The sequence below is a fragment of the Castanea sativa genome, chromosome 9 (assembly GCF_040712315.1).
Source record: "Castanea sativa cultivar Marrone di Chiusa Pesio chromosome 9, ASM4071231v1".
NCBI classification, from domain to species: domain Eukaryota; kingdom Viridiplantae; phylum Streptophyta; class Magnoliopsida; order Fagales; family Fagaceae; genus Castanea; species Castanea sativa.
The window spans coordinates 13100039-13128029 of NC_134021.1; the positions used below are offsets into that span (position 1 = coordinate 13100039).

The 27991-nt window shown below is 36.5% G+C and overlaps 1 protein-coding gene across 3 annotated transcripts; it reads right to left on the reverse strand.

Annotated features, from left to right (window-relative positions):
- Positions 1–430: 430 nt before the first annotated feature.
- LOC142609781 (protein virilizer homolog) lies at positions 431–27822 on the reverse strand. Of its 3 annotated transcripts, none has more exons than XM_075781501.1 (28): positions 27599–27822; positions 27248–27336; positions 23637–23760; positions 21295–21954; positions 20820–21188; positions 20622–20726; positions 20304–20486; positions 17623–17764; positions 17356–17537; positions 17157–17242; positions 17026–17074; positions 16290–16356; positions 14500–14978; positions 14322–14421; positions 13112–13245; positions 7885–7952; positions 7584–7800; positions 7094–7309; positions 6804–6959; positions 6669–6722; positions 6353–6567; positions 6182–6251; positions 5495–5820; positions 3448–3616; positions 2053–3342; positions 1148–1867; positions 989–1060; positions 431–686 (listed from the first exon to the last, which is right to left on the reverse strand). In XM_075781501.1, exons 1-28 carry the CDS (start codon positions 27671–27673, stop codon positions 666–668), a joined length of 6438 nt encoding a protein of 2145 aa, XP_075637616.1. In that variant the 5' UTR covers positions 27674–27822; the 3' UTR covers positions 431–665. The 3 variants fall into 3 exon arrangements, with proteins under 3 accessions (XP_075637616.1, XP_075637615.1, XP_075637614.1); XM_075781500.1 differs by having other exon boundaries at positions 1957–3342; positions 16293–16356; positions 27599–27821; XM_075781499.1 differs by having other exon boundaries at positions 1957–3342; positions 27599–27821.
- Positions 27823–27991: the final 169 nt, after the last annotated feature.

Below are 27991 nucleotides of genomic sequence, written 5' to 3' on the forward strand. Positions count from 1 at the left end.
ACTAAAGAGAATTTTTTTAATGATTAAAAAACATTCTCAAGTCTGTGTGGGAGTTCAAAAAAGATGAACTAAAGTTTTAGAAAAGATAAAGTCAAAAAGGTGAGCTAGGATTTTGATTGGAAATATAAGGTGAGTACTTGTAAGTTAAAATTAAGGTTTTCGGAGCTTCTTAATGGTATTTGGACGTTCTCAAGGGTTTAGGAGCCAGCCCACATCAAATGAATAATGTTTTTGGCCCTTAAAAATGAAGTTCCCTATCCAAAAAACATGTGCGTATTTCAAGTGTGAGCACACAAACTTGATTCATGCATAGACATATCCTAATTCCTGACAGCTTTGATGGCCCGACTTCAAGCAGTCATGTTAATTGATTGATTATATATTATAAAAGATAGATACATACATACATACATACATACATACATGAGATGCTATTAAATAATAGTTAAATAATAAATAAATAAAACATAATATACATGTACAATATACATGTATTTTAGTACATTATTAATACAAAATTTGGCGGACTAGACATGATCAGCAGAAGGCCAATGCCAACAAGCATTTGTATTCTTACAACGTAGAACAATCACTTAATCTTCGGGGAATTCCCTCATACATCTGTACCAGTATAATCCACATCCTTTATTTCCTCAACTACGATGCTATAGCTGACCCAACCTTTCCTGTTAAACCCAAAAACAAAAAAACAGAAACAAATATTAAGTATGAGTAACAATAACATGAAAAATTATAATCACTAACAAAGTAAAGAAAATAAGCATATAATGAACAAGGAGCTAATCCATACTCCTTCACACAAAGTAAATCTTGGACATTGGGAAGATTCCCACACCATGATATTAAATTATTAGGACTGGATGAAAAGTAATAATTGAGATTTGGGAAAAGAGAAACGAATGCTAGCACAGCAGAAAGGTAGAAGAAGATATGAAGTAAATCTTTGAAATAATAATATATTTATAACCTGAAGCATCTGCATTAGTTTTGGATGCTGCTCCAAAAGCTGGCAAAGCTTATCCCGATCACTCAATAAAGACTGCCATGAATGAAGATTAACAATAATTAGAAAATTAACACTAATCGCATACTTTGAATTCTGACAGAGGTTACATACGAAAAATACCTGAATAGCTTCTGGAGATTTGAAGTACTCATGTAACGACATTCCTGGATCTTGTTGCTGCTGGATTCCAACATCCCCTTGCTGGTGTAGTGCATGCTGTTGAGCATGTTCTACTTGTTGCTGTTGTTGTGCATGTGAAAACTCTTGTTGAGATTGATAATAATTATTGAAGGAAGAAACTTGTGACTGTTGTAGCAACTGTAATGGATGCACTTGCATTTGAGTTTGATTTTGCAAAGACACCCCTTGTTCTAACTGTTGTGAGGCTTGAATAGGTGGCCTAGGATGCTGTGGTGGATGTGGCAGACGTGTAAGCTGCGGGGGCTGCAGTGGCTGCAACTGAGCAATGGAATGTATTGATGGAATGGAAGACTGAGGGATGTTGAGACTCTGCAAGATACTTTGTGGGTTCTCACCCAGCTGCTGATTTGGGGAACTTCCATAGAGATTCATGGGAATTGAACCTGGCCTATTGAAACCCATGGATGGCATCAAGGGAGGTAGTGGATAAGTTGTTCCCACACTTGTCTGATTGTATACTGAGGATTGGGATGTAGAAGTTTTAATGGATGTTAAATTGTAGGGGCTGGAAAATGGAGGTGGTGTAGGAGGAAGTGGTGGTGGCGGCCTTGCAGATCCACTGGGAGAAGAGATAGAAGTCCTGGAATACTTAGAATCTGGCATTGGAAGGGAAGATGTTGAACTGTAATCTGACTGAACCTGCGAAGAAGAAAAGAACCAATTAAATAAATGAAAACAATATGGCAATGCTGCAGCAAAAACTGCAAACAAGTCTTATTTTCTCTTACTAGGAACGCCGCAGGAAGTGACTGCTGTACATCTGTTACAGGGTTAATAAATGGAGATGACTGACTTGGAACTGGATCAGAAGTCTGAGATATTACCGGCAAGATTGTTGATGGAGGTGGCATTGGAGGTAAAGGTGGTTGGTTTGGTCGAAATCTCTGGTCATAAAGTCCCGGAGATCCTGTAGCTAGAGGTACATTAACAGCATGCTGTGGGCTGTTCTTTGGATAGATATTTTGTGGGGCTATCCTAGACTCGCCTGGTAATTGTACAGACGCTGATGCACTATTGTAAACAGAGGCAGCAAACCCAGAACTACTTGCTGCTGCAGAATCAAATCCAATGGAGGTCTTCACTTGGAAAACATTGTTGGTCTCATCGGACTGCTCAAAATACTTTTTATCTGAAGAGACACTGTGTTCTCGAGTCAATGGCATTCCAGGACGTGAAACTGACATCTTTGAAGAAAACTCACTTTGGGTGTTTTCATCAGCATTAGATGCTATTGGTGTACCCAAGTGAGAAAATTGGCTATTTTCATTAACATCACTCTCTGTCTCTTCAACAATAGAGTGGGGAGAACTCTGCTCAACTATGACAGGATCAGGCTGCTGTAGATTATCATCTGGCTGAGGAAAGGGCAATTTGTCATCAGATTCAGACTCCTCTCCATCAAAAACTATATCAATTCCCTGAAGATCATCATCTAGCTCTGTTTTCAATTGCTTAGATTTGTTGAACTTCTCCACTTCTGCACCATTTGCAGGAGCTATATTCTTCGCTTGTGCTGCTGCCTCCCCAACAACTGTCGCCACAGGATTCTGCCGTTCCCTTTCTAAGGCCATAAATTTATCCACATGTATAGAGGGAGGCCTTCCACCAGTAGATCCCAATCGTGGCACAGCAATTACATTAGAATTACTAGAATTATCAATATTTCTTTCTCTTGCAACATAGTCATCAACATGCATAGAAGGCGGTCTGCTGGTATTTGGTTTCCGCCCCCTGAAGTTATCCCTGCGGGTAGAACCAGAAGGGGTATTAGAAGGACCCAGTCCCCGCGAATATGCACCCTGGGGAGTGACTTCAGCCGGTGAATTTTCTCCTCTAGCACGCTTACTTGTACCATCCACAGAAGACACTTTCCTCTTTCCAGAAATTGTTGTCTGCGACAATCTATCATCAGGACATTCCCACAGGAATTTATCTCCAAGTACTCCTAGGTTAAGATAATCATCATCCTTTATGGTGCTGCCATTTGCCAGCCGATGTATCTTTGATGATATAAAAACATCATTTGGCAACAAAGGTACAAGAATATCATCCACCTTAACTGAACCAGTAGGCTTCTGCAACAATGACAACAATGACTCTGTAGACTTTGTAACCTGTACAACAATGGTAAAGTCAGGTAATAAACAAGTAGTTAGGGGGGGGGGGGGGGGGGGGGGGAGGAAGAACACTATAAAAACTAAATCTCAAATTATAGATACCTGATACAAAGTGGCATCCATGTCAGAAGTGGCTGCATGGTCATCAGCAGAGATCTTTGACCTCAATAGAGTAATCAATTCCTGTATGTAATTAATGTTCTCTTCAGAAAAGCCATCAGTTCCCGACATATCATCAGGAAGCCCAAAAAGGTATTTCAATGCAACACCACTGTCCAAGTGCAAACCAACCAACAAGCACACTGTAAGTCTAGCTTCATTGTACAGAAAGATAACTATAATCAAAGATTACTCATATAATCTAGATATGAAGAAATTGTAGCAGTAACTAAAGTTAATATGTGATGAGGCCCATGTGCATACAGAAAACCAAGGGGCATAAATCTTAAAAAGTCACTTCAGGTCAGCAATTCTTCGGCCTTTCCAGTTATCAAAAAGAGTGAAAAGGCTAGTTAAAGAAAATGAAATTAAAACTAAAATCAACAGCCAGTACCTAGATTAATACACTGAAAGAGGGGCATACAACCAATTGTTGATGAGCACTGCTTCAGTTTAATAAAGAGAGATACAAATCCAAACCAGTGAGATTCTATTTATACACCCTTCTATATCAGTTATTTTCACAAAAACAGTATTTAAGATACTTGATAACCTTAGTAAGTAATCTCCATATTGCAAAAAGGTTAAATACATAAACGTGCGCACACAGCAAGGAGTAACCTCTCAACGCAAAAACATCCCTTCCCACAATTTGAATCAAGACCAACCACATAAATGGCATCAGTAGGCTACATATCAGGCCCTCCTCCAACCCAAAATCCTCCCCTCCTGTTTGAACCTTTTTTTTATTGGTAATTTACTCATGCACCCATTTGATTTTGAACCCACGACTTCACCCTCCACCCATTCTTATGAGAGAAGTAAGTGCCACTCAAGTTAGAGCTCGTTGCCCTCCTAGTCCTACTGTTTAAACCTTGGACCTACCCCTTCCAATGGGAGAGACACAACTTGGCTACAAAGGCTGGGCCACACATATAATATTTTTTTGGCAAGTATGCATAAAAAATTATTTTTGGACATTTCTGTTAGCAAGGGAACTCACTAATTTTGTTGGAAGACTAACAAGATCTAGTTCTTCATACATACTTGAGTTTGTGATTTAGCATCTTCTACCATTTTTTTAATATGTAATAAACTTGATTAGAAAGAGAAGAAACTTCAAGTACACAGGGAGTATGCAACAGGTTCTCAAAAATTACAAACTAAAACTCAATAAATCCAGAAAGAGAAGACATAGGAATGCTGAAGAGCAGACATCCAATTTAAAGACCTCCCAGTAAAAATATAAAAGCCTTTATTGCAATTCTGTTCATCACCATTGGATGTCCAATTGTTGCTTTATCTCCAATCGTCCACAGAATGAAAATTGGAATAAAGTTCCAGATGAATCCACTTTTATTTCAACCAAATACTCCTCCCCAACAAAATAAAATAAAATAAAAAGGTCAACAACCTACTTCAGAATTTGCACCCAAACAATGTAAATACCAAGGACTAGAATCCTTTCACAACATAACAATGTAGCGACAAAGAGATCAAGTACCTTAAAAAATTACATGGAGATAGAAGGAAAGGTACCTAAGACACCAAATCATATGCTTTCAAAATCTTACAATACTAGCCCTAAGAAGAAGTTCTCAAGCAATTAAATGCTACACAATAAAACATTACAATGTATTAGCCTATCTTGGTAACTTAAAACTGCACAAACCAAACCTTATGACAAGTAACCACTTGAAATTCTAGAAGTTTGGCTAGTGAAGGATACTTTCCACAGAATACCTTCACTAGATTGAAAGGAATCTTAATATAGACTATCATTAAGATCACTACCAAATACAAAAGAAGAAAGAAGGAAAGTAAAAAAGATTTGAAGTTCCACATATACATAACTAAAATAATTTTCCGATGAATGCAAATGTAAGCAACAAAATGATGGCAAACACATCTAAACCGTATTGTCTATATGAATTATCTATACACAAAGCCACAAAGACACACATCCACATAATGCATGACAAAAACTCACCTTTTCCCATCCATGCAAAAGTGCAAAGCACCCAAACACAATGCATCCACAGCCTCAATCACATTAGTTGACAAATCATCTTTTATATCAACTGATCTCAACAACTTCTTCCAGCAACTTAGCAAAGGGGGGCGCCTTCTCCACTCAAATTCACTAAAAAGATTATAATTCTCATCCCTTTCATGTCCTCTATCTGATTCAAGTTCCTGATTAGCAGATTGGATATGAAAGGAAATAGCTGCCAGAGCACTCCGACCTTCATTGCAAGAACCTAATTCTCTCAAGGCTGTAAGACATGCAAGTAACTCTTTTCCAACTGGCAGAACCTGGATAACAAAGGAATTCTCAGTCACCATCAATTCAGCAAGTTGTTCTCTTTTGCTCACTATGCATAAAAAGTTATTCTCATTTATATAAAAGTGTGAAGTTGATTCAAATCCTAAACAACTAATTTTAAATTGACCTAATGTATGATAGGAAACAAACACCTGGTGACTGATTTCGATCTTTGACACAATTCATCAAAAGGCCATTCATTCATCTTCTCAGAAGTAGAAAAAATTGATAAGTACCAACACTGACATCTTCTTTTTTTTTTTGATGTGTACCAACACTAACTTTTTAAGGAATTAACCACATACTTAGACATAAATGGACTTCAATTATATCAAAGAAACAAGTACTTACCAGACAAAACTTAAGGAGATAAGATAAAATCAGTGAACAGTCTTCAGTACTCAAATTTCCATAATTATGCCTGGTAAACCATCAAAGAAATTTGAAATTTACAAGGTTAGATTCCCCACAGATAGTAAACGATGAATACAAATAATATATAGGAACATGTTATCTACTCACATATTGAGTTTGCCAGGATATTGTCGTGGTGTTCTTGCATTACAAAGTAGCAAGAAGGACTTGAATACAGGGACACACCAACTAAGTAAAGTAAACCCATATTTAGCTGAATATTTACTATCTAGAATCTGTTTTGAATCCACATCAAAGGAATCAAAACACCTATCCAACACTTGCGTGAGCATCAGAACAGCACCTTCCTTTAACAATAGTGCCTGAAAAAGAATGTTATTGTGAGTGAAATCCAATGCAGTTTTGTTGAAAAAAAAAATGCCTAGATAGTAAGAAAAAATATAATGAGTGAAAAATAGAAAACCTTGCCACAGGGATGCTCCAATAAGCTAGCAAGAAAATCAAGTAATCTGTAAACCTGAATAAGAGAAAAAAGAATTACAACCAAGTGTTTCAGAGTAGATAAACTCTAGACTGTAATAGTGACAGAAATGTTCACCTTGTAAGCATCTGTGTCTGATGGAGAAGATGGCTCAGAAACACAATCACGAATCCATGATAATATGGGTTGAAGAAGTAAAGAAGCGTTGTCAGCATTTTGGCAAGCAATACGAATTATTAGAACTCGCAGCATGTCTTGAATGACCACCAATGCCTGTTTAAAAATAAGATCAGAGACACACAACAAAGTAAAGAGCAGAGGCACACAACAAAGTAGCCCCATCCCAATCTTCCCTTATTAACAATGACAAAGAAGAAAGTGAGAACTAATCCAAGGGAATGACATACAGATATGGCATAATGTTGGATAATCTGGGCAAGTTTCTCAAGCTGAGGTGTTAATTGGCTAAGCAGCTTTTCAAGGTGTGCAGACTCCAGATACCAGTTGACCTGTCTCTCCTTCTGAGGTCCCAATAACGTCCCAATAGCTAATGTTCTAAAGGCACTCAACAAGGGCATTCCATTCTTCCAAAGCCAGATGCCTTCTTCAGGAAATAAATCATTCTAGCAATACAAAAGAGATTTAAGAAAGAAAAACTAGTCAACCACTGCAGTTCATGGATGTAAGTTGACATAATTTTATCAATGAAACAGGAAAAAACATATGAAACCTAGCAGCTAATGACCAGATCAGAATAGAAAACACCAAACATTCAAATTCATTTAGTCAACAAGACAACAATGTAAACAAACATTACTGGAAAAAATCATTCCAAGTTTTGTGGTACTGACAATCATAACATCAATGAAACTCCTTGAGAATGGAAAACTTGCATACCAAAAGACACAGCAAACTGCAGGTTTCTTTTGGGCCCAATGTCAGCAATGAGGCAGCATGAACACTAGCTAGCAGTGAATGGAAAAGGCCAGGAGTCCAGCCATAAACCGGCCAACAAGCAAGTGCTGACACAATAAGATGGCACACAGCTCCAAAACCAAGTGCCGAAACGGGATAAGGAGATGATAAGTCTGCTGCACAAGCAGCAAGCTTTGGACTGCAATGACAAAATTTATCTCAATTATAAACAGACAACATCACCAAAGCTACCAATTGAAAAGAGAAGGAAATTCCCAATTACCTTACTTCTCGATGCAATTGTAAAAGGGCATTCATTAGTTTTGTATTTCTATGCTGCTCCTTAGTTTCCTACAACAAAGGCAATGTAACAAACTCTATTCAAGCATAAATTTGATAATGGTGTATGTAGTAAAGGTCTTCATAATACAACAATCAAACAGAAGAAGACTGAAATATGTATAGGCCAAGCCAATTCTCACACAGCCAGCCATATAGGCATTAGGCAGTCTTGAAGTATGTGAGTCCTAAAGAAACTATGGGACACTCCTTCCAGTAAACCCTTTTACTGATGATTAGTTACAACAATGGGGGAGGGGGGATTTGAGCCTTGGATGTCTCCATTGAAAACACCAGGAGGTAACGATTGAGCTACGAGGCTCTTGCAACCTCTTACAGTAAACCATTACAACAAAGAGTGATAACAGACCAACAAACAAAAATATAAAAAGAAGAAAAGATACAAGAAGAATTCATGTCAACAACTACATGCACTAAACAAGCATATTCAGATCTTCTAGATTTCCTAAAGTACTCTACCAATAGATTTTCTTAAATCCTAACCACTCTTTTATGATTTAAAGGTCTAGATTTTGTCATGCCAGCATTCCTCTAATAATACTCTTAAAATAATAAAATAATGTTGCAAACAAAAGATTATTGTTAGTAAAATGATGACATAGCAAAATTCAGACCATTAAATCATTAAAAAATGGTTAAGATTTAAGAAAATCCATTCAGTAGAGTACCCTAGGAAATCTAGAAGATCCAAACCCTATTATTAATTACAAATACTCAAAAACTTTCTTTTTTTTTTTTATAAGTAACATAAAAATATTATTAATAGTAAAAAAAAGTGTCAAACCAAGAACCAAAAATACAACGATCAAGAAAACAGGAAAAGAAGAACAAGAAAAATGAGAAAAGACCACACTCCAATCATAGAGAGTATGCAGGTTAAAAGACTTAATCTCTAGCAAAGAACATTCACAACCCTCAAAGCTTCTAGCATTCCATTCATGCCAAATGCACCAGATCAAGCAATGAGGCACTAATCTCCAAACATCTATGTAACGATGTCGCGCAAACTTTCCTTGCCAAGACTCAAACTCAAGAACTATATGAGGCATAACCCAGTGTATACCAAACAAGCAAAAAACCAAAGACCACAACTCCCAAGCTATGGGGCAAAGAAGTAGAAGATGATCCACAGACTCCCCACATCTCTTACACATACAGCACCAATCAAGCACCAACACGCGTCTTTTACAAAGATTGTCTGTTGTTAAGATCTTACCTAAAGAAGCAAACCAAGCAGAGAAAGCTACCCTTGGAGGAACCTTCGATTGCCATGTCATTCTCCAAGAGAAGGATACAAGAGTAAGAGGGTAGAAGGAATGATAATAACCTCTAATCTCAAAACCTCTGCTCCTTGCTAGCTTCCAACAAACCTTACCTAGACCAAACCCCCGCACAGTCGAAGAATAGACCAACCCCATAAACTGATCAAAGGCTTCTTGTTCCCAGTCTTGTGATGGACGACGAAATTGCACATTCTAGTGAAACTTCCCAGCAAACCAACCCAAAACTTCAGAAACTGGGGAATCCTTTGACCTACTAAGACAATAAAGCTCTAGAAAAGCCTCTTGGAAAGTACAATCCCCACACCACACATGCTTCCAAAAAATAGAAGAATTCATGTCAACAACTACTCATCCCAATCCAAGACATCCACCATACTAAATGATCTGGAAAAGAAAAAATGTCTACCACATAAGCTAAAAATACTGACAACAGGGCTTACTTACCCACATCTCAAGAATAGTACTTGACACTTGACAGCTACTGACCAAGCAACACCTCTACTTCTCAGTAAAAGGTTACAACAAATCAACTGGCCAGCATCTCAACAGGACTATAATGCCATCAGTCATCCATTTCTAGCAAAGATTGTTGCCCAAAAACATTTTTCTAGCAGACATTGTAAAAAACTTACCTGCTTCTCTGAAGCAATCCCAAAGCTGCAACCCTAGAGAGTCTCAGATGAGAAAAGTTTAGCCCAAGTGTATGCATGTGGATTGTGGACTAAAGTTTTCTTGATTACTAGCTTTTTAAGGAATAATGCCATTAAAAAGCACAAAAAAAGGGGAGAAACCCTGGTACATGGGGATTATACAAAGGAAGAACCAAAAAAGGGAAATAAAAAGAATAAGTAAAGATACAGAGAAGAAATTGACAAAAATCTGAAGAATCCAAAAACTCTAGCAAGAATGATGTAGAAAACGTAAGAGGCCAAAGTCCACTCATGTGAAGTCATCAAAAATAGAAATTTAGCTTCATTAAATGTAACTCATTCCTCTCAAAAAAAAAATGAGTGAGCATTCCTTTCTCCCCAAATACACCAAATTAAGCACAATTTTCCATCCTTCCCCATTCCTTCTCTTGCGATATTGTCCTTTCCAACAAAGATAATAAATCCATCATGGAACTAGGCATCGCCCACAAAACACCAAGCAAAGAAAATACTAGAGAGTAATGTTGGTAAAAGCGCAGGGCGCATTTAAGCAAAAAGGTCTCCTGGAACCTAGGCCCAAATTGCAAGCAGGTGCATGATTGAAGAAGTGCACAATTTTAAAAAATAATGTAATAGTTTAGAAATTAATTATTAATGGACCATATAACAATCTAGTGATCAATTAGTCATATAAAAATGAAATATAACATCTAACATAATTCTCGTGCTTTAAAAATATAAACAACCATCATTTTTTTGCAGTGAGTTTACCATCGTAAACTCATTGTACTTTTCTTATCAATAAAGTTTTAATTACCTATCAAAAATATATATATATATATATAAACAACCATGATAATCATGATCAAAATGAAGACATCATGTACATGGTTAAATCACAATATACCTGAAAGGCAAAGGCCGAAAAGCCCTTGAATGTTATGCAGTGACTTTTATATCTAACAAAATCAATGCAAGCAATCCTAGAAATATATAATCATCATCCTCATTAAGCATAGGACCATTATCATTGCCATCACAAGATTTGTAACGCTCATCATCTAATTCATCTAAATTATTAGTCTCACTTATGAGGAGTATCTCATGAACTAGAACTTGAACTTGAACTTGTCATCTCCCAAGTGAACCCATTCTTGCTTCACAGCTTTAGTCCCCTTCAGTGAGGATGATTGGTATGTGAAGTGTGGTCCTGAATGGATTTTTTTGATAAGTGGTCCTGAATCGATTTTTACTTCCTAGAATTTGTAAGAGGATGGAGGGGTGGTTTAAGGTGTATGATATCATACCGTAAAATTGACAATTTAATAACAAAACCATGGTGCATATCAACAACATTAAGATCTGACAGCTACATTTTACATTTGGTTTATCTTTTAAATATTATAAAATTAAAAAAAAAAGGGTGGGTGGGCTCCAAAAAGCACCCCTAGGGCGCACTTTTGCAAATGGGCCTCGCTTTGGAGGTGAAATGCACTAAACTTCTGGCACTTTGCGCTTAAGCATACTTTTACCAACACTTGTAGAGCCCACAGTTCCCGAACTAGTCTCAAGTACACCAAATCACTAGTCTCAAATCCAGCACAGATGCTTCACATGTTTGAAGTGGCAATTGTCAAAAATTACCCCACAGAGATCCAGTAGCAGCGTTATACTGAATTTCCAAAATTTTCGAACAGATTGCTCTTGCATGCATTATAAAAAGTAATGTGCTGATAATTGACTTTTTCAAAATATGAAAAGAATTAAAAATATATATATCAGAGACACTAATAAACAAGTACTTCAAAATTTATAACAGCTCAAACATCTATAAGAGTTTCTCATTACGCTTCTTGCATCAAACATAAGTTTTTGTTTTTCCTTTTTCCTTTTTTGGTAAGTGCAAAAATTTTCTTTTAACGCTGTTTATTTCAGTGTAAAATATTTTACACATTTTACCATGTTTGTTTTTGTGGGTGGTTGGGGTTCTGATTTGGAAATTTGGGTTTGTGGATTTTTTTTGGCATTCTGATTTGGATTTCTGGGTTGTTGGTGTAATAGATTTGGTCAGATTTGTGCCGACTTGGTGGTCACTATGATGGTTGGTGGTGGCTGAATTGTGTTTGCATTTTCAAGTGTGGCTGGGTTTGTGGTGGTTGGGTTGTGTTTGCATTTTCAAGTGTTTAAGGCTGTGTTTGGTTGGGTGTAAAATATTTTCCTGGTGTAAAATAATTTCAGGTGAAAATATTTTCCGAAAAGGAAAATATTTTTAGGTGTTTGGTGGCATTTTAAAAAATACTTTGGAAAATATTTTCAGGTGTTTGGTTGTGATCTTGAAAATATTATAGAAAATACATTTTTTACTTGATGCTCACATTTTCTCAGCTTCCAAACAAATATAGAACATCATTTCTCAGTAGAATCACAAAAGAAACAAAACCCAAAAAAAAAAAAATCATAAAATCCGAGAGAGAAGGGTCGCGATCGCGAAGGAGGAGGCGCGATCAAGATCGTGAAGGCTGGGGTGCGACGGCGCGATCGCGAAGGCTGAGGTGCGTCGGCGCGATCGCGATACTGGGGTGCGCTATCGCGATCGGTGCTGGGGTGCGCAATCGGTGTTGGGCTGTGTAAAGTGGGTCGGAGGTGTGTGGGTGTGGGTTTGTCCAGTGGGCCGGAGGTGTGTGGGGATCGAAGGTGTGTGGGTGAGGTTTTGTCGAGTGGGCCAGAGGTGTGGGTCATTTGGTGTGTGAAGGAGAATGCGAGAAACGGTGGAGGAAACTCACAGTGGGAGAGTGGCGGCGTTCGTCGGACGGTGGGTGAAGCTCGGACTGGCTTGAGGCAGGGAGTGGAGCTCGACTGGAGTGACTAAGAATGCGAGAAGCCGAGAGGGAAAATGAGGACTGAAACCAATTGAAGGTAAAATACAAATGGAAAATGTTTTCCGAGTGGGAGGTAGTATTTTACAGTCAAATGATACTAATTTTCCGTTTGACCAAAATTTCAGGTGTTACCAAATACCCGCAAACGCGTAAAATAATTTCCTGAAAGCGTTTACCGTCGAAACAAACGCAGCCTAAGTCATCCAAACACTTGAAAAAACTTTCACTGAAAATATTTTACATGCAAATATTTTACTCCGAAACAAATGGAGCGTAAATATGAAGGCTATTCAAACAAATTAGTACAAAATTAAGAGGCTAGATCTTCAATGGCATACCTGTAATTTCTGCAAAAGGTTGATCAGCAATACCAAAGAAGGAACCAAGAGATCAACTAAGCTCTGCTCACGGTTACGTTCTAATAGTAAATCTGAAGTAGAATTGCATTCTGTACCCTCATCAACAAGGTAATCTGTTCAAGAGAAAATAGGACAAATGTTTCAAACATGAGAAGAGAGGATGGTCATCAAACACAGGAGAAATTTTTTTATTGAAACCACAAAATGCATATGATAGTACAATGTCATCAGCCAGTTTAATTGTGAATAAATTTTTATTAGTGTCATTATCACATGAGGCTGGGAATTCTATGGTTGTAATGGCATTAAACATATGGTTCGTTTTTCTAGGCCACATGGTTCCATGCCTGAAAGGATGAGTGCTAGGATTAGCATGTCAGAGAGCAATCATGGGCTTTCCTAATCTGTGGGGAATCTAAAATTGCTCGCTATTTTATATATATATATATATATATATATATATATATATATATAAAGAGGCCAATGAGCTCTAGCTCAAACAGCGCCTCCCTCAGCGTAAAAGAAATGATAGAGGATAAGGTCATGGATATAAAACCCATTAGGTGTGTGTGTAAATTTACCAATAAAAAAAAGGTAAAGCTTGGGAAAGTAGAAATATGAGGACCTGGGATTATTTCGTTAATCAAGGACAAAAAGGAAACAGAGAACAGTCTTGAATGTTGCCAAGTAAAAGGCTTACCAAAATATCCGCAAAGGCTTAACAATTTCTTAACTTTTGGGCATAATTCTTAGAGATGGAACACCATTCTAGAATTCACTGAATCACTTAACTTTTGGGCATAATTCTTTTCTAATTCTTTTAGGTTATGGAGTGCTCACCACCGTAGGCATGAATTAATTAATAAAATTTAAATTTCTAATACTTAGGACAGAAATATATTTCAGGGACTTGACAGGAGATAGAGAAAATGCCAACTTAGAAAAGATATTGGAATAGCTACGTCTAATGTGCCTAAGCTTTTGGGTGTGACTTTCTTTAAGGATTAAGTGAATGGTGTATCAAGAATTGTCAATAAATTACCCAGTTAACTATTATTGTACTTATATTCTGGTGTATGTCCACAAGTTGTCATGCACACACATCATCCCATATGAGCAACCCTCCCCCCCACCCTCCCTCTTTTTTATTAAGTATCCATATGAGCAAAACAAATAAATACTAAGTTACCATAATTGTTTGAGGACCTCTCAAGCATGAACCTGCAGCTAACCAGAACCGCGTAGATAACAGCTATGGCACCTTCATCATACAGAACAGCAGCTACAGTCTATATTGAAAGAACTAAAATGAGCCAAGTCAAAATTTTATAATTTATATAAAAAATCAGATGTAAACAATTACATACTGAGTTCTCAGAAATAAATGCCAAAATTCGAAACGCTGTCGTCAACTGTGCCACGGAAGAATCCCGAAGGGTAACACCATCAAATGACTTGTCAGAAATAAATTTTCCAAGAGTCTCCATAACATTGATATCAGAACCACTGGAAGATTCTCCAACAGCATTCTCACCATCCGTCAGATCTGACACAAGGATGCTGGTTGAAGTTAAGTGGGCATCTCCTCCAGAAGCCAACACAGCAGCATACCGTAGAAGACCAGTCGCCCCATTTTTATGATAAACTACACCAGCATCTATCCATTCCACCAGCCGTGTAGGAGCATCTTTTCTATTGGAGCCTGGAGAAGAGGAAAGTAGAGCCCTATGGATTTCTAAAGCATGTCCAATCCAAGAAGAAAGAGTAGACGCTGTTGAATCAGTAACAATGACTTCAAGAATCTCAGCCGCTGAGTGAGATATTGCAAGATCTAGCGGTGAAACACCTGAAAATTCCAAAATTATATCCAAGTAAGTATGTACTTACTAAGCAGAAATGTAAGAAACATACATGTATTTCAAAGGGAAAAGTACCAGTAGGGCCTACTTTTCTCTATATAAATTTTATGGGGAACAATCCAAAGAGCTCTAGCTCAAACACCACCTCCTTTGCCCCATATGAAAGGGCGGAAGATAAGGTCATTGTTGAAAATGCATTGGGTGCGTGTGAACTTACCAATAAAAAAAAAATGATAACAAGTTTAGCCTTTCCCAGCTTGTAGGCTCATGAGAAACGCTAAAGTTGTTAAAAATGTATGCTCATCAAAATGAATAAATTTTCTGTGGAACAAGTTTGAACATCCCAAGGCAAAGCATTCTATAACAGAATTGTTCTTATCATTTAATTTTTAATGCCCTGTAATTACCCGTTTTAATTTCAACCCATAAACCAGACATTAAACAATTACTCAAACATATTGAAAAAGAAAAAGTGACTGATTGACCAAAAGTAAATTGTCAAAAACCATCATAGAGAATCTATGATGCATGTAACGGAATCGTCGCTCCTTTGAGAACATGGAGAAGACATTGGATGAGTTAAAGGTCTTATGTCAGCATAGCCTCTTCGAGTGGTCTCGTTGTTGGGGTTTTACGGATTCTTCGTCTCTTTCAGAGTTTATGTTTTCCCTTAGAGTTTCCTTCCCTTAGTTTTTCTTTCTTTGTATCTTTCTGTTCATCATCATGAACATCCTGTACTACTTTTTCTATTAATATTACTTCTTTGATTACCTATCAAAAAAAGAATCTATCCAAAAGAACCCTCATTAGATAATGATGCATGTAACAATTTATCAAAAAAATCGATACTTGTTAATTCACTTCATTTTTACAAAGCCAGTAAACCTATTGTACATCTTTAATATATAAAATCCGTTTATTGGATGTAGCTGTTCTAAAGATGCTTACTGAGTTTAACCTCATCCAACAGAATTTAGTTTTTGATAAAGTAATGCAATAATAATTAATACTGCATACTTTAACCTTAATAAGTGCACTTTCACTTACTTATTCCCTACAGTTATTTATTTTTAGTTTTGGTTTGGGGTTAACAAATTAACGTCCAAACAGGAATTATACCCAATCAAAAATGAGGCTTGGTATAGAACACTATATCATACAGTGGTTGAACTTCCTTGGAAAGAAAAAATTTTCAGAAATAATTTGCCCAGAAATTTATTGTAGGCAGTATCGGCCATTTCTAGAGAAAATTATGTCTTATTTGTACTTTTTCCTATCAACCAGAGTAATTGTACTACCACTGATCTTGGCATCTGGCTCTGAGTCCTTGACAAAGTGTAATGCTTCAATTAAAACTGAAACAGCCTACAAAAAATACGATTAAAAACTGTTATAGAATGTTACTGAAGCAAGCAGCCATCCACCATGAAGCTACATATTAGAAGAGTTTAGAAACAAAAAAAAAAGGATTAAATGCAATTGAACAGAGAAAGTTATAATAAGTTTCAAGTCATTCTATACTATTTCTATAGATAAAATTCACTAGAGATAACAGGGTTAGCACTAACATCTTATCCTAGTAAATTAAGACTAAATCTGCAAACAGCTTTTAATTAAGATTCCACCTTGGCTGTGTTAAAGCCACAAAGGTGTCATAGTAATAGGCCTGGATACAAAGCCCATCTAGATGCCAAATTGCTGAGTATAACATTTTGCTAGCCCTAAAAATAATACAAAACAAATAAAACTTATACTAAATAATATGATGTGTTAAAACATATATTTTAGAAAATATATTTAATTGCTGGCATTTTTTTGGGGGAGGGAGGGTAGTATTAGGCAAATCAATCACAAAATAAAACCCCTGAAAATATCATATTAAATCATTTATAAACAAATAAAAAATATATATATATATCATATTAAAAAATTTTAGTTCATGTCTTGTAATGTGGTGACAGCATCAATGGAACTAAAAAAAAAACTTTTAAATCCCACATTAAATTTTGCTAGAAATAGCGCACTCATCTCTACCTCCGGAAAATATCCAAGAGCCAACAGAGCCTGGTGACCACAATCAGACCTGCAAATTGTTTAGACTTGAGTAAAACTAGTAAAGTGGTATTAAAAGTCCAATTTTATAAAATAAGGCAATTTAGTTCTACCTAGACAGACCACAAAGTTCCCACAATACCCATAAAAATTCTTCAGAGTGTGGAGTTGATGTAAGCAAACGATCTATGGCATTAACCTGCACCATAGCATATTAAAACCACTATGTTTAGCAACAATCCTGAAATGGAATTGGAAAAGGCAAGAAACAGGAATAAACAGTTGCAGATTTGACTAAGAAAGAGAACTAACCACCCTCAAATGTACCCCTACAATCATGCCAACTTCCTGCAGACTGCAAAAGAAACCCTTTGATATTAAAATGGATGCATACCGAAGAGGAAGAAATTCTTCCTTATTTACATCATCACCACCCCTTAGAGCATGAATTATTGTAGCTGAAAGTTCAGGGTGATTTAGTAGGAATATTAAGCCTGAAAAAAAACATGCAATGAGAAATGAGTATCACAATGATCTGTGAATCTGATTTTTACAAAATAACATGTTACATTAACAAACCTGAGCGACAAAAAAGAAGTGAAAAAATTAAGGCCTCAATTGACGATGCAATATCAACAAATACGTCCATAGTATGTCCAACTTCTGAACGCAATATTGATGATGACAACAGTGCAGCTGACAACGGAAGAAATCCCCTCTCCTGATACCAAATAAAAAAGTTGAATATTTATGTGGCTAGGAATTTGTCAATGGCTCTGCAAATATATAATTGATTGCACGGCAGAAGACCAATCACAGCTCAGAGGAAAAGAAGTTTGATTCATTAATTACTAATGATGATGCTGATGACATGAATAATAATAATAATAATAATAATAATAATAATACTTTTGTTGTTAGTAAGGGGTCCAGAAGCACCAGGTTGTTTTACGTTGGTGTCAATAAACTGAAGTAGCATAATATATCAATAAAAATAACTGAAGTAGACCCGACAGAAGCATCTGGTCAAGTCCTGTTCATTCATGATCAATGGCCAAAGACTGCTGTTGTGACGCCTTTGGATTGATGGGGTAACAATAGCCAAAGCAGATTGGCCCCTCCACAGTGACTAAAAGTTGAAACATTATTAATCTTATTCTATGCAACAAAGCAGTGGAAAAGGTTGGAGCAATGCTTTTCCCAAAGCACCACAATTCTCTTGGAGTTTCTAATTCTCATTTTTTTAACATAGCTTCCTTCATTTCATTAATATATATATATTTGCAATTGATGTTTTCCTTTACTCGAGTTTGATGCCAGTCATTACACTTCTATAATTATACTTAGAAAATGTCATTACCACTAATTAAGGTTGCAAGGAGGCAACCCCCAAAAATTCATCACCAAATCAGTTCACAAAGGGACACATGTGAGGCTGACCTTTCAAAAATTCTGCCGAACACAAGTATTTAATCAAATTCAAAAATCAAAACTGTTTAATATAAAATGACTTCATAACCAACTCCAAATAAGCTCCACATTTATTTCCTAACAAAAGTAATGAAGTAATGGCCTTACCCTCCATCTCTTGTTTATGGGGGGAAACAGATGCCATTTTGTACAAAGACCATTGTTGATGATAATCATTACTTATTGAACATATTAATGACAGTCTCGTTCCAGAAGAAACTAAGAATGTTGTTGATCTAGCAATGTATTATGTAATACATGTGTGTAAGTTTCATCAGCACTTCAACATCACAAGCAAAAATAGATCAGGTAAATATATTTACCCAAAATGAAAAACCAAGACCCCCCCCCCCCAATCTAAAACCAGGTAGTAAGGCTAGTTATTCCTGTAGCTGGTTTTTACTTTCAATAGCCATCAAAGTCTAGGTTCAAACCCTAGCTTTCAAGGGCTACAAAAGACATAAGAATTAATATGGCAAAGGATTTGACATATAGCCATCTTTGCAAAATACAAAGCATTTGGGGGGTTAAAGCTCCACAGAGGGCCTCCTTTTTTAGTTTGGACAGCAGTATGAGGGAGGAATCTTACTTGTGAAAACCTTATCAAGAGAGGTTATACGATTGTGAGTTGGTGTTGTATGTGCCGGTGTAGTGGGGAGACGATAGATCATCTATTGCTACATTACACTGATACAATGGATTTAGGAGCTTTGTTTTTAGATCATTTGGAATTCAATGGGTTTTACAGGAAAAGGTCATCGATCTTATGTTCGGTTGGAAAAACTGATTTGGAAAGCATTTGTCGGATATTGGGACTATTATTCCATTATATTTGATGTGGACTAAATGGAGGGAATGGAATTAATGAACTTTTGAGGATCTGGAAAGTACAAGGGCTCAGTTGTTAGCAACTTTCAATAGTTCTTAATATGAGTGTCTCACGCTAGGGGCTTCATGACTAGCCATTCTATTGTATCGTTTAAAGAGTCGTTGTCATTCTGTATATAATCCATTCTTGATGTTATTTTTTACGCTGCTTTATGTTCTCCTACATGAAGTAGCCTCTCTTTGATAAAATTAATCTTACTTATAAAAATAAAAAAAAGCATAAACGCAGAGGTGCCATTCCCCATAATGATACCTCACACAAACTCATCAAGAACAAACTAGTTGACAGATTGCCCACAAAAAAACAAAAGACATCTTCATATCTATTGATATAATCACATGAAGCCTCAGCCAAAAATATTTCCTCTACAAGGAGTAAAAACTGCAAGCTGTTAATAAACCTTTATGTGATTGACGCTTACTTTAATGTGCAATGGTTAAACACCTCAGACTATACCAATATGTCAACATCTGTGCCTCTAACATAGCTATATCCATTCCAATAAACCCTATAGCACATGACTTTACTCCCAATTCTCTCTTAAAAAATAAAAAGATGAAACTTATCAGTGGCAGTTTGAGATTAAAGATGAAGTGTTTGAGATTTGACACACCAGTAGATTAGGTTACAATCAAATCATCAGTGAAGATGGGTATTGCCACATAATAATAAATTTTACAGTATATTTTTTTTTTAAACCATACCACTCCAATAATGACAGCAGGAACCACAAGCAAAAACAGAGCAAAATGATTTTACCCCCACATATCTACATACATACACATTTAAATACACTCTACCATGCATATATATACATAAATACATGCACTAATACATATATACATACATAAATATACCCAAATCTGCTTGAGAATGATACAGATACAATATACCGACATACCTTAAGAAGTTCCAGCAAATGCAAGTCAATGTCCCAATTTGAAAAACAACAATTTGATGAAGCAATCAAGCTACTGGTTGCTTTATATGACAATAATCCTTCTGTTTGACCAATAATTAATGATCTGCTTGCACAGGCCACTGGAGAAGGATCTTCAATTGGACCACGCGAATTTATCAAGTTCTGCATTAACACTTGTCAACAAACATTAACTAAGAATTAAAATTGCAAAACTGCGACATTTCCATATGCAAAAGTAGTAGCTATACATGTCTCACATACTAAAAGAAACAAATACAATACACTATTCCAACTGACCAGGAGCCTCTTAAGTTGAGATTTAGCACTGATAAGCATGTTTAAGGTAACACTGGTAACCCTACTGACAGAAGAGAGGCCTCCCAAAACAGACAGAACTGCACACTGGAAAAGAATGAAATTACCACAAGAAACCCATAAACTAGATCTGGAGACAGAGAGGCAAATACACACGAGTACACAAAACTCAAAGGATACCTCATATCTTGAAGCAACTTCATAAAATCTTAGGCGGTGGAGGACATGAGTTGCAAGAGAACCAACATCATGACGAGGTTTTTGTAATAACAACTTCAACAGTTGACTATAACCTTCACTAATACCAGAAGGGACATTTTCATCTTCACGAGGCCACCAACCAAAAAATCCCTCACACCCAATTGAATACCGAGTAGCCTGCTCAATAACTCCAAGTAGCAGCAATGTGATGGCAGTAGAATTCTGTTTGTCATGGCAAAAAAGGTGTGCAAGCTGCTCCATTCCCCCACTATTGACAAAGTGAAAGCAGCTCTCTCTACTAGAGCACAGGAAGAGAGCCACGCTCAACCCTAGAATGACATTTTTTTCCTGAAATTCAAGATGAGATCAGAACAGAGAGGATTATATATCATGTTTAGGGAGAGAGTCTCTCTCTGGTATAATACATGAGTGAAGAAGATTGTACTTAAATCACCTGTGAAAGCTGTTGGTGTCCAAAACTTGAGGAGTTCTTGCTAAACTCAAAGTACTGGCTAAACAAATCAACCAACTCCTTGGAATTAACCAGATCAGCCTCATAATCAAGAAAAGTGCATCCCGCCAACGAGTCAGCAGATCCACTCCCTGATTCATGTTGAAGTACTTTAAAGAGCTCAAGAAGCTCTTCTCTGGCCTCACTGATGACACCATGCAGTTCCTCACATTCTTTTGACTTGCCACGTGTAAGATTTTTCTGACTGTTTGCGGCATAACATAAGTCACGGGTAACATATGAAGAGGCTGCTGAAACCACAACACTTACAGTTTTATCCACTGCATCCCCAAGTTTCGACAACTCTAAAATCTTTAACAACATCTGTAAGAACTGCTTAACCTCGACAGATATATCTGATGCAACAACTGGAAGGGATAACGCATTCAGAGAGAATATAGAGTCCTCGATTGTCAGGTTAGTTGAGTGCAATGCCAGAGGGAGATCTTCAAGCTTTCCCTCAGCAGAACTAACTAAATTTCTCAGCGAGTTATCATCAAATTCAATGTTGAACTGCCCCAAATCCTCTGCCGTGTTTCCATATATTATTAAACTTAGACTACGGTAGCTGCCCCTTACAACCAGATGATTAGTTACAACAGCCTGCATGAAGTGACAAATTCTTAAATGCAATTAAATCCACCAAAATGCAAGACATGCTAAACAACAATAGAAACGAATCAAAATTATACAATACAAAATCCTAGATAAACAGAGGTGATAATCCATCTAAACAAAAGCCTAAACTGACCCCTAATTAAGATAAGCCAGAAAGACTAATCCACAAGAAATTAATTCTCACAAGGACTAGGAACTTTATCACAACTACACCTTTGAGGAGTTCTAAATGTTCTGTTGATCAACAACAGTGGTGTGTGTGTATATATACATACATACATGCATACATACAAACATATACATATATACATATATATATATATATATCAACACAACACATGTTCATTGGAAACAACTACACCATTAATAAAAAGTAGTTCTTCCAAGATGACTTTATAGGCATTACATATCTCCACAAAAATCATATTTAGGAGAAAACATATGGTAAAAATTATCAAAAGAAATTCTACTCAAACAATCTCCATCTAGTATTTATATTATAAAAGAATTCTAAATTCTCACCTGGTAGTAGATATTTAAACTTCAGTTACATTCCACATATGAAGTACAAAATCAAGAAAAAAGAGACTTTGCATTAAGTCCAAACTCCTAACCAGTTAATCCTTAGTCCTCACAAACTGAACTCCTCCAAAAAGAAATGGATAAATTCATCTTTCCAATACCCAAAGAAAATTTCAACATATGGTAAGAAGCCACAAATGCATAACAAACTGACCCAACAGCCCAAAATCCTAATATAACTGTAAGAGGAAAATGTAATGGAAGCAAAAACTCTATTTTACTATCCCAAGCCCACCAAATGCAGTGGTATCCATTGATAAGGATTGCTTGACCCTTTTTGTCGACCGGAAAAACAATCAAACCTTCTAATGACCTTGATGAGCAAATTGGCTATGAATTTTCAAAAATCAGGTTGATCATCTTTATCTTGTTTAATATTAAAAACATATATTGGAGATACAGTTGCCTGTTATTCATTTTATCAAAAGACAGTCGTAAATCTACATTTTAATTTTAAAGAAGGGGTGCAAGCAAAGCAGCTCCCAGAACACACACTAGCACATACATGCACATGAATCGTCCCACTTATTTCACATTTCTCTTAACCCCAATAAGCCCCCAATCTGCTCCACTTGCCCATCATAAATTCCATGTTCACACCCCTTAAGCTCCAGCCAAATTTCCTCAGGAGTCGACCACTGAATCCATCATTCCATCCAATCAACAGCAACCCTCAAAACAAATACTTTCTACACCAGATGCCCCTACATCCTCTACCACCAGCGCTCTGATTTCACTAAAATTTTCAAGATATTCTTAGATCCTCAAGGTCAACAACAAAATTCCTGTCATACTTTTCTAACAGAAGGATCACTACTGTTTCCAAATTTCCCCCAAAAATAAGTCTGCACTCTTAGGCAGTTCCTATATTATTGCATTAAAGCAATCTCCTAAACTTTTCCTAAAAGTGGCCCAACAAATCAAACCCTGTACATGCATGAGTTAAAAAGAACACATCACATAGAGTAAAATAACATTATATATGAGATTAAATTCAACAAAAGTTTACTAAAATCAGCAGGCACTGTCATGAAGTTTATGAATAGACAAATGAAGCAGCAAATTATTGATATCAGTCAGATTACCTCTACTTCTAGCACATTAGATGAAGAATGAGAATAAAGAAAAGGCAGGCAGAGACGCCTAAACCTTGTTTCCCCCTCACATTTAACAAATACTTCCAAAGCAAATGAAGGTGGTGAAGTAGCCCTGCAAAAGGTAGAAGAAAGTTAGATGGTCAATACTTACAAAATCTCTATTGTACATCATAGAAGATGGCCAACTTCTATCTAACACGACTTGAATTTCTTTCTTTTTTTGGTTTGGCAAGTATATAAAACTAGAATTTCAAAATCTAACAATTCATTTTATATATATATATATATATATAAAAACTAGAATTTCTCAATCTAACAATTCATTATACATCATAATATAATAAAACATTGCAAAACTTAGGTAAAAATACTTAAGTAATGTACCTTAGGTTCCCAAATTAAACTTAACAATGTGGCTGCAATGATTCATTAGCCACATGGTCAAATTTAACTATCATTAGGGAAAGACAAGGGCAGAGCCGGGGGGGACAAAGGGGAAATTGACCCCCCTAGTCCACCCAAAAGAAACTTTAGTTGTTACTGATTGGTTACTTTTTTTCTTTTCTTTTTTGATAAGTAATAAAGCTTCATTGAAATCAAAAAGAGAGAGACACCCAAGTACACAAGGAGTATACAGGGGTGAACAAATCAAATACGAACATTACATAAATCAAGCAAATCCAATATGGAAGAAAAATGATGGTTTCTCCACACAGAGAACCAGTCCAATAAGGTTCTGAAAAATAGAAGCTTGAGATCAGGCATGGAACGCTCATTGTCTTCAAAACACCTACTATTTCTCTCCTTCCAAATACACCACATCAAACAACAAGGAACAACCATCCATATAGCTCCATTACGATGGCAACCAAATCGACTTTGCCAGCAAGCAAATAGCCCAACAACAGACATTGGCATAACCCAACAAACTCCAAATAAACCAAAAACCATATCCCACAACTCCAAAGCAACCAGACAATGAAGGAATAGATGGTCAACAGATTCACTATTACACTTGCATATATAACACTAATCCAAAATGCAAACCTTTCTTTTCCTTAAATTGTCAATTGTCAGACATTTCTCCAAGACGCCGGTCCATATAGAAAGCCACCCTAGAGGGGATCTTCTGCTTCCAAATGTTTTTCCAAGGAAAAAACTGCTCACTATGGCCAACTAGAAGATGGTAGTACGCACTGACTGTGAACCCCTTATTCTTAGAAGGCAGCCAACATCTCTTATCCTCCCCAATCCCCCTTACAGGAGTGCTATAAATGGTGTTTATGAAGCTCCTGAAAGCTTCCAATTCCCGATTATGCACATCCCTACAAAAATGAATCTCCCAATGGAGGACTCCATTGGTGAACCTCATTAGATCCGCCACACTTGCCTCTTTGATACGACAAATCCTAAATAATTCAGGATAGCGATCTGCAAGAGAAGAAGTTCCACACCAACGATCAAGTCAAAACTGCACTTTCGATCCATCTCCTCTTAGGCAATGGCTGTTTTAACAAAAGCTGCACTTTTCCTCGCTATTGCTTGTTTATTTTGGATTGCTAGCCCTCTGACCAGGCAGCCAGGAGGCAGCATTTTGGAACTGCAAATGGCAGTGCTACAATTGCATTTTTATTGCAGCTTTTTTGGTCCTTGTAAGACCTAAACATTGTAGCTTTTTTGCCACAAGTTGGAGGACTTAAAATGTTCATAGTATAGTTTTAGTTATTACATTTTAAACATTTTATGAGTCTACATTAACCAAAATCACAGAAATTTAATTAAACTTTATTCGGTATTTTTTTTTTTTTTGATAGGTAATCAAAGAACTAATATTAATAAGAAAAAAATAGTACAGGATGTTCATGATGATGAACAGTAGGATACAAAGAAAGAAAAACTAAGAGAAGGAAAATCTAAGGGAAAACATAAACTCTGAAAGAGACGAAGAATCAGAAAAACCCCAACAACGAGACCACTCAAAAAGGCTACGCTGGCATAAAACCTTTAACTCATCCAATGTCTTCTCCATGTTCTCAAAGGAGCGACGATTTCGTTCCAACCAAACAATCCACATTAAACACCCTGGAATCAAATTCCAAATATTCGAGTTATGCTTCCCAAGCCACTGATGCCAACAAGATAACAACCCCATCACTGATCTTGACATAACCCAGTGGATACCAAAAGCCTGAAGCATAAGAGACCATAAGGTATGTGAAACAGTACAATGAAGAAGAAGATGGTCAACCGACTCCCCATCACAACAACACATACAACACCGATTTGCCAAAGGGCGACGACCCCTAATCATGAGATTATCCAATGTGAGAATCCGACCGTAAACAGCTGTCCACAAGAAGAAAGCTACTCGCTGAGGAACCTTTGGTTTCCAGACACCCTTCCAAGGAAACAAAAAATTCGAGGAAAATAATTGAACAATGAATTATTTATGTGATAGATATCCTAACAAATACACACAATATAATCAATATGCTATATTTTGTGGGCTTTCTTATATTAAAACATCACATAGTGTTCAAATGAATGGCTTTTAAATTTTCAAATTGATCTCAAATACTATATACATTTACATGCACGTGTATAATGACGTTTGTCATATATAAAAATTGCAAATTTTGCACCCCCCCCCCCTTCAAGTCAAATCCTGGCTTAACCATTGGGGGAATATAACAAAATTTGTGTTGCATTGGCCAATGCATCCACATGGTTAAATTTAATTGGAGAACCTAAGATACAGCACTTAATGAACTACAACTAAGTTTTGTCCATTAAAATATAAACTAACAGTTTTGATATTAAAATAGCCCATAAACTACGACTTTTGTTTCACAATATAATCATTCCACTTGCAATTTTGTAGAAAGTTGGGAATGAAATTGTTGATTGTAATGGAAAGTGTACGTGAAAAGCAAGGGAATTGCATCGGTTCGGGTAGTCACCCTCCAAGAGAAGAAAAACCAGGATTAAGAATAGAGCCCAAAAAGAGAATTAGGAAATTTGCATCAACTTTCACAATGAGCTAACATCTAGAAAAGCTCAAAATTGGTTGTTTAACTAACTAACAACTTGAAATTAATAATTAACTACTATTCTTGGTTAGACTTGCACTAGGTTCTTAATCCTAGTTTTATGTATTGTCTCCCACACGTGCATTGTGCACCGTTGATCCCATTACACACAAATTCAAATTTGACACGTTTTCTTTGTTTGAACAAGGTTATTCACAAATTCAACTGATGAGGATTAAGAATAGAGCCTAGAAAGAGAATTAGGAAATTTGCATCAACTTTCACAATGAGCTAACATCAAGAAAAGCTCGAGATTGGTTCTTTAAACAACTAACAACTTGAACAACTACTTGAAACAAATTAATTAACTAATATTCTTGGTTAGTCTTGCACTAGGTTCTTGATCCTAGTCTTATGTATTGTCTCTCACTAGTCACTACAAACAAATTTTCTTTGATAAGTAAAAAGTCTCTCACTACACACAAATTCGGCAAGTTTTCTTCATTTTAACAAAATTATTCACAAGCTCAACTGATTACAAACAACAGAGGTTAAAGGCTCGCAACGCACCCGAGAAGCGTTACAGCTTGAGAGGCCGAAGAAGCGTTTTGTTCAAGAAACTCGCAGGCAGTGATTACAATGGGTTCAGAAAATAATACCTGAATAATATTAACAACAACAACAACAACAATGCATTAGCCACAAAAACTTGCATTATTAGCAAACTAAATATGCTAATCCATAACCTAAACTTGACCTAAAATTAAAATTAAAGAGAGAGAGAGAGCTTAATTTACAAAAAATTTAGTAACAAAAATAACAAATTCGAAGATGAAGATATTGAATTGTAAATTTGACAATGTGTGAGAAGCTTGACGAAACGAAATTCACAGAGAGAGAGAGAGAGAGAGAGAGTTGTACCTCGTCGACGTACTCGTCGAGATGGGGATGATTGAAGGTCTGGGAGAACAAGACGTAGGGTTCGGGTCGACCCATTTGGGTATTGCGGATCTTGCAAATGGGTTCGCCCAGTAGAGACTGAGTTTGAGTCTGACTCCCTCGGATTTTGAATTTCTAGGGTTTTGGGTGTTTCAGAATTTAATAGTTATTGGTTAACACGAAGCAGTGAGGGAAGGTTGTGTACGTGTGTTGTGTAACTTGTGCTGTGTTGTGTTAGTAAAATAAAAATATAAATAAAAATTAATCTCTTTTCTTTTTTATGATTTTTTTTTTTTTCAAATTTGAAAGGAGGACATTCTAAGCCCCGTTGGGTGCTTTTGATTCAAACATGGCTTTCATAAGCTTCTTATAGAC

Coding starts and splice junctions, on each gene's coding strand:
- LOC142609781 (XM_075781499.1), bottom strand. CDS start 27,673: ATGGGTCGACCCGAACCCTACGTCTTGTTCTCCCAGACCTTCAATCAT. Junction 20,727..20,819: donor AAGTTGCTTCAAGATATGAG/GTATCCTTTGAG, acceptor ATTCTTTTCCAG/TGTGCAGTTCTGTCTGTTTT. Junction 14,422..14,499: donor CATTTATTTCTGAGAACTCA/GTATGTAATTGT, acceptor CTTTCAATATAG/ACTGTAGCTGCTGTTCTGTA.